Source organism: Lactuca sativa, chromosome 5 (genome assembly GCF_002870075.4).
Source record: "Lactuca sativa cultivar Salinas chromosome 5, Lsat_Salinas_v11, whole genome shotgun sequence".
In the NCBI taxonomy this organism is placed as follows: Eukaryota; Viridiplantae; Streptophyta; class Magnoliopsida; order Asterales; family Asteraceae; genus Lactuca; species Lactuca sativa.
In genome coordinates this window covers 38776306-38790129 of record NC_056627.2, presented here as the reverse complement: position 1 = coordinate 38790129, position 13824 = coordinate 38776306, and the positions used below count along the sequence as shown (strand labels likewise).

The following is a 13824-nucleotide window of genomic DNA, read 5'->3' as shown; positions in this document are numbered from 1 at the left end:
ATAGTGGACACGCGTAGACTCGCCGAGTCGCCCAAGTACACTCGGCGAGTCGGGTCAAAGTTTGACTGTTGACTTTATTGACTTTGAGGGTTTGGTCAACAATGGAGTCTTCGTGTCAAGAGAGGGGTAAAATGGTCTTTTATCCTTCTAAGGGTGCCAAGAGAGGGTTGAGTCTAGTCTCGAGAGTTATATTTATGAGAGTATTTACTTTATGTGATCAGGCGGAGGCTAGACCATATTTCTACCGAGTCAGAGATTTACCGAGACATCTGAGGTGAGTCTTCTCACTATACTTTACCTAGAGTGGTAACAGAGTTATGTGACAGAGTTATTGTATGCTATCTATGCGATGTGTGGCACTGCATTATTTATATGTGATTTTTGCTGTGTGTATATCAGAGTTAGGACCGGAAGGTCCACAGAGCTAGGACCAGAGGGTCCACAGAGTTAGGTTTAGAGTTATGTGCCATTGTATTTGTACGCTATTTATTTTATGAGATTTATTGTGATATGTGATATGCATGATTCAGAGTTATCAGAGTTAGGACCTTTGGGTCCATAGAGTTAGGGCCAGAGGGTCCATAGAGAGTTGGGACTGGAGGGTCCCACTGAGATACACTAACCAGAGGGTCCACAGAGTTAGGTTTAGAGTTATGTGCCATTGTATTTGTATGCTATTTATTTTATGAGATTTATTGTGATATGTGATATGCATGATTCAGAGTTATCAGAGTTAGGACCTTTGGGTCCATAGAGTTAGGGCCAGAGGGTCCATAGAGAGTTGGGACTGGAGGGTCCCACTGAGATACACTGACCAGAGGGTTAACCGAGTGGCTAATATGTGTTAGAGTGGTATTCGGGAAACTCACTAAGCTTCGTGCTTACAGTGTTTTGTGTTATATGTTTCAGGTTTTCTCAGGATCATGGGACGACATCGGTTCGATTGTACACACCAGAGGAAGCGTTTGTTTTGAGGATCCTAGTTTATCAATTGAATTGAACAAAAGAGTCATGTATTGTAATTTAAATAAAAATGAAATTTTTATGAAAAGTGTTAAAGAGATAAGCAAATTTAAATGAAAATTTTGTTTTGAAAATTTCGGCGTTACAATTAACCAAGGAACTAATTTTTTTTCAACTTTTAGAACTTATTTTTTATCAAAAAAAAAACTAAAAATATTGAAATTCATAACTTTTTTTCCTTTTTCCAATGATATAAAATTCGAATTTTTTTTTACGTCAAATTCACAATGTGAATTTTTGAAAATTCACAACGTGAATCCGGATTCACACGGTGAATCTGAAAAATATTTTTCACATTCACAATGTTAATATATGAATTTAGATATTTTTAGATTTTTTTCGATAAAGAATAAACTCTAGAACTTGAAAAAAAGATTTGGTTCCTTGAAAAACCAATAATTATGGTTCTTGAACTTTTTCATATATATATATATATATATATATATATATATATATATATATATATATATATATATATATATATATATATATATATATATATATATATATATATATATATATATATATATATATATATATTAAAATCGACTATACCAGAAGGTAGAGATGGGTTATATATAAGCGATGGAGGAGGATGATCATAATAGAATTGAATATATGAATAAGAATAAAAAAACTAAGACTAGAATTTTTAACAAGAATCTTAAAATGATGCTAAAATCTTCAAGTAACCAAATACATGGAAAAATAATCTTTGTCTAGTAACTTTGTATTTGGATGAAAGTAACCGAATAACTCCTATGTGGAAGAATTTGGCTACATATAGCAACATAAACAAGTAGTTTTAGTACGTGTATGTATATGTTAGTACATGTATATGTGTATTAGTGTATATGCTCATGCTAATGAAGATTAGTCTCCAAGTGGTATATGTATAATGTAAATGCCTTCGAGAGAATCTATTTTATGTTTGATTCGTTAAGAAACCGTCCAATTGGACCCTTCGCCAAATATTAACTTATATACATTTATACATCAAATTAATCATGAGCCGGCTATTCTATTTTATGGTGTAATTAAGTTAACTATAAATCTCCATAATAGTCCAAAATGAGCATCTTGTCTAGCCTCCTACGCCAAATATGCTTCTTTTATTTTCTTAAACCAAATGGTATTCAGTTTAATTTTCGTTTCCTGATATTATTAGTTTATTACCCACTCACTGAATAGAAAAATTGTTGTTAAACCCAGTTTCGAATGTCATTTTGTGAAGAAAAAAAATTGATCAAGTATTTTAAGGCATGAAAAATAATATTACCTGTAAATACATATAAATTTGAAAAGATATCTCATTGTTATTCAAATATACATCTAGGAATATCATATATTTGAAAAGTTTTTTCTTGAAATTTGGTTATTTTAGTGTTAAAATAACTATAATACGTTTCTTCAAACATTTTACAATTGATTATTACCGTATAACAACAATAACTTGGTAATGATTAATTTTGATTATTTTACCACTAAAATTATTAATAATCGGTTTCATCAAATTATTAAAATTATAAATAGTAAACTGTCAAAGATCCAATATATAAAGTGTGTAAGAATCACTTGCCATCCAACATCCATAGAAGTCTTTAATGTGTGAATTTGGAACTCATTTTGGTTTAAGCGTGAAGATGATAATTTTGTTTATTTGATTATATCTGAGTTAAATAATTGATTCTAAATAATCAATTTCATATTAAATGCTACAACAACACTCATTGTTTAATAAAAAAAATTAAATTGCGTACACTTATTCTTTAATCCGAATTTAGTAGACTGAATACTTCCCAATTATTGTTAGCTACAATCCATTTACAATTATTTAATCTTATCAAAAAATTTCGTCCATGAATAGTAGACTCCCCACCCTCTCCCCATAAACAGAACCAGTTTTCCCCTGTATAGTATGCGTTTCTCGAAATACCTCTACGCACTAGCTTAATCTCTCACTTTCTAATCCGAAATTTTTGTGTATCAAGCTTTTGTTAAGTTCATAATCTACTGAATTCGAAAGAATTCATACAAAAATGTCTTTGAATTTTCTATCTCCATTGCAATCCAAAGTAATCGCTTTCTCCGACACCTCCATATCCCAAACCCACCTTCTCAAGCTCCAAGGTATGTGTTCTACCAACTCAATAATTATTTCATTTCATGATTTGATAATTCAAGCAAGCAGTATGTCAAATTGATGTAAATTCGATTCTTTATTGTTAATTTGAGAATTTGGGTTCATTTTAGGCGGGTTTTCGTTTAAGAGAAAAGATGTTAAGGTAGTAATTGGAAAGGGGGTTCGATGTTCAGCGCAGCCTTCGCCACCACCGGCGTGGCCAGGGACGGCTCTTGTGGACCCTGGGACTAAGAATTGGAACGGCCCTAAACCTATCTCAATTGTGGGATCTACTGGTTCGATTGGTACTCAGGTGAATTTTATCAAACACTTGGCGGGTGTTGAAAAGATGCACATAATTTGATGATTTCTAGCTTTAATTTGCGTAGTACTGTAACAATATTTGATCATTTCAAATTCTATATTCGTAGACACTTGATATTGTTGCTGAAAACCCCGATAAATTTAGAGTTGTGGCACTTGCTGCCGGCTCAAACGTGACGCTTCTCGCTGAACAGGTAATTATGGTGTAACCCTAGTCTTTAATCTCTATTTCATGGTTACCGAATCGTGTTTTATTCAATTAAGCTTTGTGGATTCATCATGTAGGTGAAGACATTCAAACCTCAATTAGTTTCAATTAGAAACGAATCTTTGGTTGAAGAACTCAAAGAAGCTTTAGCTGATGCTGATTACATGCCCGAAATTATTCCCGGAGAGCAAGGTGTAATTGAGGTTGCCCGTCATCCTGATTGTGTGACCGTAGTCACCGGCATAGTTGGTTGTGCTGGTTTAACGGTAAATCTTTACTTCTTCCATTTGAATATCTGTTTTCATCGTGTTTTCTTCTAGAATCCTTTTCGTAATCCATTAAAGCTTTCTGCTTTACGAAATGTTTTCATGCTATGATTCTTTTTCTTTCATAATAGCCCACAGTTGCTGCCATTGAAGCAGGAAAAAACATAGCTTTAGCTAATAAAGAAACCCTAATTGCCGGAGGCCCATTTGTCCTTCCTCTTGCACATAAACATAACGTAAAGATTCTTCCTGCAGATTCAGAACATTCTGCTATCTTTCAGGTAATACAAAAAGAAAAAAAAAAAAAAAAGTAGTAGTTGATTGTGAAAGACATCATTTAGTCAATAAGCATGTTTTATATTTCAGTGTATTCAAGGCTTCCCTGAAGGTGCTCTAAGGCGTATAATCTTAACTGCATCTGGAGGTGCTTTTAGGTATTGTAATTCTTTCGATTAGAGAAAAATAAGTAAGTATTCCGAGGGGTAAAAAAGGAAAAAAAAAAATAAACGTTGTTATATTTATAGGGATTGGCCAGTTGAAAAACTAAAAGATGTAAAAGTAGCCGATGCGTTAAAGCATCCTAACTGGAGCATGGGGAAAAAAATCACCGTGGATTCAGCTACACTTTTCAACAAGGTAATAATATTTCTCTTCTTTTTTATCGACTTAATGTATACATGACTTAATCTGGTAAGCTATATATTTAACAGGGTCTCGAAGTTATTGAAGCTCACTATCTATACGGCTCAGACTATGATAATATCGAAATTGTTATTCACCCTCAATCTATCATTCACTCAATGGTCGAGACACAGGTCCAATTCCTATAACTCCACTTATCTTTCCATATATAGAAAGATTAAAAAAAGAAAGGGTATAATCCAAAAATCAAATCATTTCTATTTTGTATATTTTTTTTACAGGACTCGTCGGTTCTAGCACAATTAGGTTGGCCCGACATGCGTATACCGATTCTTTACACATTATCTTGGCCCGATAGAATACCCTGCTCTGAAGTCACATGGCCCCGCCTTGATCTTTGCAAGTATGTATATTGTTTTGCTTTATTAAACTTTCTATAAATGGAAGGAATGTTTTTTCTAATTATGGAAAGTATAACTGTGATGCAGGTTGGGATCACTTACATTCAAAGCTCCGGATAATGTCAAATACCCGTCGATGGATTTGGCTTATTCGGCCGGGCGAGCTGGTGGCACGATGACCGGAGTCCTTAGCGCCGCTAACGAGAAAGCCGTTGAGATGTTCATCGATGAAAAGTACGTTTTTAGTAAATGTCACCGTCACACTGTCACTGATACTGATACTGATACTGATATGTCAGTTCCTGCTAAAGTAGGTGATTGTTGTTTATACAGGATTAGTTACTTGGATATATTTAAGGTTGTGGAGCTAACATGTGAGAAGCATCAAGAGGAATTGGTGACGGCGCCTTCCTTAGAGGAAATCATACATTATGATCTGTGGGCCCGGGAATATGCTGCCAGTGTGAAACCGACGTCGACATCGCCGACTCCTGTGGGTGTTGTATGAGTAAATAGATTTGATGTTGCAATGTTTACATGGGATATGAATGGAATCCCTTGTAATGTTTTAATGGGGAAGGGTGTAATAAATTTAAAATTATAAAAAGGCCAACACTTTTTTAATACTCGCAATTATACAAGTAATGGCATGTAAAATTTTGTCACTTACAAATTACAATTTCAAATTGAGGTCATTGAAAAAAAACACGCATTCAATAAAAGGATTTGTTAATAACTTATTAATACACCTACATATAATCGTATCAATAAATCATTTTGTTAATATTTATTAAAGTCGTTTTGCGTCCCGATAAGTTATAGAATATGATCAAATGCAAACACCCACAAAGAACACCAATGGTAAATATGATAATGCTTGGAACACAAGAAATCAACACAAAGAACAAAAGAACATACTGATATAAAGTGGAAAATCTCAAGACTCCCAAGACTTTCAAAGCCGGAAAATCTTTAGAAGTCTAACAATAGACGGGACAAGAACCTGATACTCTAGTTCAATCCACGATGAAGTTCCATTGAGTGTAGATGATTGCAAACATCTCTCTCCTACAAAATAATGAGACAAAAGATCTCACATCTTCACTTTGTTAAAAAAAAGCTTATACCTCGATCCAAAAACTGAAGTTCATGTTTGAAAGCTATGAAATAATAATATTGGGTAGAGAAAAAAAGCGATTTATAGGCTGTGTAAATGGCTTGAAGAATCGTTATTGGGCCAAAAACAAAAACTATTATGGGCTGCTAATTTGGAATTAAATTGAGAAAATCAATTATAACTAATACTCCTTGCGTTTCCAAAATTATAATCGTTTTTTCTTTTTGATTTATCCCAAAATAATAGTCCACTTCTAAAAATAAATAACATTTTTATCAAAATACTCACTCATTATTACTTAACTAATTAAGGATTTAATGGAACATTAAATGCAAAGTAAGGACAAAACTGTCATTTTATTGTATAAGTTAATGGTAATTAATGCTTCCTTAATCTGTGTGTTTTTTTGTCTATGGACAATAATTTTAGGACGAAGGGAGTATAAAATATGCGGGAGAATAGGCCGCAACAAGCAACATTAGTATTCAGATAGACATGGTTAATCTTTCTATTATAATAAAATAATAGGTTTATTTTTTTAATCATGTGTTATCTTATAAGTCTCTTAATTAATATATAATTTGTAAACACCTATTGATTCTACATTTTAAATTTTGCATTTCTCACTTTAATACGGATTATAAGGTGACACATTTATTTAAATAAACAGATTATAAGGTGACGTATTTATTTAAATCAACGATTATAATTTTATATAACTAAAAAAATATATCTTAATAAAAATATATTTAAAATGATTGATTAATAATTTTGAGTTTTTACTATGAAAGTTTAGTTGATATTGTAACTTGGTTCCTACGGATTATAAACTAACAGTAACTTAATATTGTAGTTTTATGTCATTAGGCTGTTTACCGGTTATTCCATAGAGAAAGCTCATTTCTCTCGGTTTTAGCCATAAAAATCAAGTTTTTGTCTAGTGAGAAAGATAAAGATCATACTATACTTATAAATGAGATATTTTCCTATCACCTCATGCATTTGAAACCTCCACACAAATTTCCAAGCACCTTATGCATTTAAACTAATGAACCATAATTATAAATAATAAAATCAAATATGAAAATCATGAATATGTCATATTATCCACGCAAGTCTCTTTTGAAATGCAAATTGTCTATTATCTTATCAGTTTATTGTTTAGTGTATGTTTCAAATTTTACTAGTAATATTAAGTGTTTCTTAAAAGTCTTCTTTAACTTATTAATAATAATAAGTTGTTTAAAACTAAAGAACAATAATTTTAAATAATAATCACATCAATTTATAAATTACATAACATTAACAACAAATAAATTGTATTCTAAATGAACAACATTATTGAAATTAGAAATAATCGCATAAGTAAAAATTTAAATTAATCAATCATAACAATTGTTAAAAATAATATTAGATACATAATTATATCTAGGCAGAATTTCGTATATGCCCTTATTAAACGTCGAAATATCATATTTGCCCGACCTAATATCTAAATATCAAATTTGCCCTTCTTAATATTTTTAAATATCATATATACCCAAATCTATTTTTTTTTTTGATAATTTTTATTGATTTATAATTTTTTTTCATAGTCTTAAGTCATTATAATTGAAAATACATATGAAATGGAAAATAATGCCCTTTTGCTTCTAAATTCCAATACATCTCAGATCACACACGTTAATTTACTTTCACAACATCCTACTACTTACGATCTCAGCACATCCTCCTATTCCCCTGTTGCCGCATCTTCCTTCTTAAAATCACACGCATCATGCATCAGGTAATCGGCAGGATTAGCAAGCAAAAGTTCTGTATCATCTGGGGCCCAGTTTGTGATGATGACTCTTAATGGATGTAGTATCTCTTCTTTAAGATGTGAACATGAAGCAACTTGGTTTTCAGTATCCATTATTTTGTTCCATCATCTTTCTGTATAAACAAGTCCAAGCTTCGGTACCCTTTCATACTATTAGAAATTCTCCCATATGCAATCTGAATAATAACAAGATAACCTATTCATTTCAAACATCAAACAAAATAAAATAGTATTATGAAGTCAATTTGAGTATATACACCTTGATATTGCAGTATTTGGATATCTTTAACTTGTGAGAGCTTTCTGATCAAGGCATTGCATTTGAATCAAAAGTATGAGATGGGTTCGTTAAATTATCAACCGTAATAACATCTTCCTTGGTGGCAAGCTGACAACTAAACAATTCATCAACAATTTCTTCTGAAAAAGAAGTAAACCCTTTTTGGCTCTCATATCCAGGTCCTGCTAACTCAAATTAACAGCTTATATACAAGATTTCAAAAGGGCTTACAAGTGATCAGTAACAAAGAAGAGATCCAAGACCTTGCTATCTGGGTTTGTCATTACTTTCAAGCTTTTGAATTGTGAGCTCGAGTTCACAAATCACTTGTGTAACATCAATAAAATTGGATCTTTATATGTCAATTTTAGTTTCCGAAGGAAGAAGAAAGGGAAAAAGACGGAATGGTGGTAGTGGTTACCATGGATTAAACTTTTTCGGTCAAAAGGGATGACCTTTAACAGATAAACTAGAGGTGGTTTAGAAGAATCAAGTAATTGATTGAGATGGTTATTGACCGAGATAAAACGCAGGCAAAAACAATAGGAAACAAGATAAAAGACATGTTTTTAACCGACAATCCTATGAAGACGACCAGAAACCTCATCTCAAAGGATTCCTACGATTTACGATTTTGAACAGGTAAGGCAAGGGTATTAGGGTCTAGATAAGGGTATTATTGTCTATTTTATTATTTATTCAATTTTAAAAAATTTCAATTATAAAAAATGATTATCAAATAATAAAATCTTTAAAAAAAAAAAATAGATCTGGGCAAATACGATATTTTAAAACATTAGGAAGGGTAAATATGATATTTAGATTTTAAGTCGGGTAAATACGATATTTAAACGTTTAATAAGGGTATATATGAAAATCTCCCTTATATTTAATTTTATTAATGGAAACTGTGGGTTGATGTTAATGAATAATATTGCTTAAAATATTATGTCAAAGTTAATATCAATAACATAACCATTTTAAAAATACATTTTTCAACATTTTAATAATATATTTTTAACCTATACTGAGCAACACGAGGAAATTCGTCTAATATGGATATAAAATAAGAAAATATTACAAATCAATTTGCAAATCTTGCATCACATAAAAAAGCTTTATTCCGTTTTTAGTAACTTGTATTTTAACACTTAACATAGTGCATGTGATCACCAACATAGCTGGTAGTGATGCATATGGGTTAGAGGCCTCAGTAGGTGAGGTCAGAAGTTCAACTCTTGGCTGAACACATTTGGGAGATTTTCCCTAGAGTGACGAATAAGGGGAAAGGCCGAGGTGTGTGGGCTTACCCGATACTAGATCCACATTACTAGAGCTCAGTACGTTTGCGGAGATATCTCGCCGGTTAAAAAAAAAGTTTTACACATCAATGAAAATTCATAGACAGTAACAGAGCATTTTTTTTTCTTTTTTCAATTCTCTTGTTTGAATCGTCTAAAGGTTTGAATCCATCGACAAGTTAGTTAAACTGTTGCTAATTAAACACAAAAAAATCATATAAAATAGGGAAATACGCAAAAATACCATAATCCAAAAAGAAACCAATAAAATAAAATTTGGATCTAGGTGTATTGATTATCATCAGAATACATAAACACGTTTCATATAAGGCCGAGTGGTATACCCACCTCAAACCCGATCATGGTCTAGGTGGCCACGAAAATTTTTCGTGCACACCACCTCAAGGTTTCGTGGTGGCTCGTGCTCTTGGCTCTTCGTGTTGGGGACAAAGAATGTAAATGACCAATCGTTGCCCTTTTTTTACCGTTTAACGGTCATTTTGCAAGTTTTTAACTTTTTACATTTTTTTTACAAACTCAATACCTATATATAAAACCCTCATTTTTCATCAAAATTTACACCTTCATTCTCTAAAAAATCTCATTTTTCACCAAACAACACATGTATTTCTTTAAGAATTTTGAGTCAGATGATGACGGAGAATTCATCTCGACCTTCTTCAACGTTGTGCAACACCTTTACGATGAAGAAAGTTCGAATATTGCTCGTACAAGGGTGGTCGTTAATCGTGATCGACAGCCCGCACACGACTTATTAGTATGTGATTACTTTGTAGATAATTGTATTTACAATGATGACTCGTTTGAACATCGTTTCCGTGTAAATAAGACTATATTTTTATGTATTAGTAATGCTTTTGAAGCCCGTTATAACTTTTTCAAACAAAAACCCGATGCGAGAGGAAGAATGAGTTTTAGTAGTACACAAAAGTGTGCGGCTGCGCTTAGGTATTTTGGATACAGTATAACATTTGATGCATCTGGCGAATACTTGAAAGTATCCGAGAGAACCGCAACTGATTATGTAGATTGGTTTTGTGCATGTGTGTATGAGGTTTTTCATAAACAATATCTATGTAAACCTACTCCACGTGATATTGAGAGATTATATTTGACTCATTAAGTGTAACGCCCGTAGATTCGGGCTAGTCAATTTAGAGATAATAGGGGTCGAAAACAAATTTTCGACAATAGATTATTTAGAATAAATAATCTTAACCAAGTTGTAGAATATGTCTCAAGGGTTCCGTACATATAAAGAGCGTCGAAATCCGAGTTATAATGAAGAAGTTATGGTCCGTCGAAGTTTTACGGCAAAACCGGCACGGCACCGAGAGACGTAAATAGTGAATTTACGATGGAGGATTTTTTAGCCTTAGTGATCTAAACCAAAGTTGTAGTATACGTTAAACCGAGAACATCCATAAAAAGAACACCCAAATCTGACTTCATATGAGGAAGTTATGATTTTTCTAAGATTCGGCTTAACAGTACACGCCCCGAAACTTGAATTTTAGTTCGAGGGGTTTTTGGTTTACGTGACCTAAATGAGATTTGAAGATCTCATTAATAGGAACTCAATGGTAAAAATACAGACGAAAACGGATTCCGTATGAAGGAATTGCGAATTCTTCGCGGTCATTTAACAGTCTAAACTCCTCCTACTGTTAAATTTAATATTGGTCGAGAATTAGCCGACGGAGTCAAAATGAAAGTTGTAGATCCTATTCTTACCTACGCGTGGATATAAAGAACGTCAAAAACGGAGCTCGTATGCGAAAGTTATGAATTTTTGAAAATCAGCTGATTTCCACCCTGTGTGAGATGCCACGTGTCAGCACCAGGTGAAAACTTGGAGCCTACGCAACACCACGATTTAAAACGTCAATCCTAAATTAAGATCTAGATTCACCTTATTCGGTGTATAGATCAACATAGCAAGAACCTGCAGTGGAGCTGGGAATGCAAATGGGAATAGGAATCAACCCCCGATGATTCAGCAAATACCTGTCGTAGTGGAAGATGTACCCGAGCCAACCACCATAGCTGGAGTACAAGCCATGATTCGGACTATGTTAGCTGAAAAAAGGGAAGAAATGAGGCGGATGTCGAATAGGGACGAACCTACTATGCCCATTGAGCAACCCGAGCTGATTCCCGAGCAATCAGAGGAAGGGAACTACAGCCGCCAAGTGAGTCAAGTGGGGACTCAAGGTGAACGAAGGGATGGCCCGGAAAGGAGAAACGATAAGGATGGGCGAATGTACAAGAATTTCTTTGGTGCGAAACAACCAAGTCTCTCAGGAAGCCCAAAGCCTGTTGAGATTATGCATTGGATCTCCGAGATGGAGATGGTGTTTGAGAGCTGCGACTGTAGCGAGAAACAGAAGACCGTCTTCGCTGTAAGACAACTAAAAACTGGAGTCTTGAGCTGGTGGAAGCTATTGGCAGATACGATGCCACGAGGAGAAGCCTTAAGGATGTCATGGGAAGAGTTCTTGGAACAGTTGAAAATGCAGTACTGCTCAGAGATAGATCTGATAGACCTAAACAACGAGTTTCAGAACCTGAAGAAAGGGAAGATGAGTGTTGATGAGTATGCCACCGCATTCACCGAGAGGATGAAGTTATTTCCCTACTTGGTTCCTACTGAACTCTCCAAGATTGATAGGTTTGCTAACAGATTGCCCACAGACCTTGTCCTAATGGTCAAAATGGCAACTTCTTTGAAAACAGCCGTTAGAGCAGCTAAGAATGTAGAGACCCAGATAAGAGAAAAAGGTCTAGAAAAAGATAAGGTAGGAGAAACGCGGAAGTTTGAAGGATCTTCAAGGTCCAACAAGGAGAGCAAATTCTTAAAGCTTGGAGGAGGAGAAGGAGGTGAAGCGAGATGGTGTGATAAATGCAAGAAGAAGCATTGTGGGAAGTGCAACGAAGAAGTGACTTGTTACAAGTGTGGAAGGACTGGTCACTATTCCAAGGATTGTACACATAATGATAAGGTATGCTACGGATATGGAGGCAAGGGGCACCTGTCTAGAAATTGCCCAAAGAAAAACGAAGCAGCAAAGCCAACCACACCACTAAGGCCAAGGGCATTCCACATGATCCTCGACGAAGCGGAAAACAACGCAAGGAACCAAGGATGAGGAATCCATACCCGAAGATCGAGTTATGAGGTAGCCTAAGAGGTAGAACAATATGATGTAGCCTATTAGAGGCATAGTCTAGGGTGAACTTGAACACCTATGTAATAGTTTCAAGAAATAATAAAGCCTTCGTTTTGTTATCTGATGTGTTAAATTGTTATGTGATTTTCTTGCATGATGACTTGGAAAACTGCGAGACAATACTTGGGATGAGTATGAGTAAGTGTGAAAGGTAGTAGATGCATATACTACCGGAAGCACAGGACTCACGCTTGGATCAGGGAAAGTCACAAGGTTACCAAGAAGCTAGTAATTGATACCGTTTTATTGAAGTATGTCGTTTCCATCATTTTAGTAATGACTAAGAAGATTGTTGTTATTCCGACCCTAGTGGTCATATTGAATTGAGTTCGACTACAATAAGTATGTTACGTGGTTCAGAGAACCAAGTTCGATGTAACATCTGACTTAAGCCATAGGATTGAAGTAAAAGATAATCGAAGTGATAGGTAGAGGTATCGCGACGGTTACTTGTAGCTAGAAATGCTACCTTTTAAAATGTGATCATCTCACATTAGAACATGAAGGAAGGTATAGTCTGTTTTGGAATATTACTCTAAGAGACCTGAGTCTAAACGTGCATCACATGATGGTAGGTCATAGTTTGGAGTCTAACCTGAGATAGAGAGCAGGTGCACGATCGAGTACTACTTACAGTCAATAAGTCTAAGAGATAGACTTGAAGGAATATATAGGTTATGTAACAGCCCAAATTTTAATTCCAAAAATTTCTTTTTAAATTAACTGATTCATAAAAATATTCATGAGGAAATACTGTGAAATTACATCGTCCCATAAAACAATATATCATGTCTGAAAACCCAAGTCACAAAATAATAACAAGTCAGAGTAAAATCCCAGAATATCCATAGTGCGGAAAACAAAGGGTGTGTGTATGATGTGCCGCTACCGCGCCAGCTCCTTCCCCTTCGCTGAAGAGGTACCTGAAACCAAAAATGTAAACTGTAAGCACGAAGCTTAGTGAGTTCCCCCATCGTACCACATACCATACAATCATATAGCATACATAGTGCCAGGCAATTCTAGTGTGCCCGACCTACCCGGTACAACCATTCTGGGGTGCCGAC

General features: G+C 34.4%; 1 protein-coding gene and 1 pseudogene across 1 annotated transcript; one reads left to right on the top strand and one right to left on the bottom strand.

Moving 5' to 3' along the window:
* The first annotated feature begins 2879 nt into the window (after positions 1-2879).
* LOC111900697 (1-deoxy-D-xylulose 5-phosphate reductoisomerase, chloroplastic) lies at positions 2880-5612 on the top strand. The gene is made up of 11 exons (XM_023896577.3): positions 2880-3153; positions 3277-3458; positions 3577-3663; positions 3755-3943; positions 4075-4224; positions 4310-4377; positions 4468-4579; positions 4654-4758; positions 4867-4988; positions 5074-5220; positions 5320-5612. The coding sequence occupies exons 1-11, from the start codon at positions 3063-3065 to the stop codon at positions 5492-5494; spliced, it is 1428 nt and encodes a 475-aa protein (XP_023752345.1). The 5' UTR covers positions 2880-3062; the 3' UTR covers positions 5495-5612.
* A 2223-nt stretch (positions 5613-7835) lies between these two features.
* Positions 7836-8711, bottom strand: LOC111900733 (ACT domain-containing protein ACR9-like; annotated as a pseudogene).
* Between the last annotated feature and the right edge of the window lie 5113 nt (positions 8712-13824).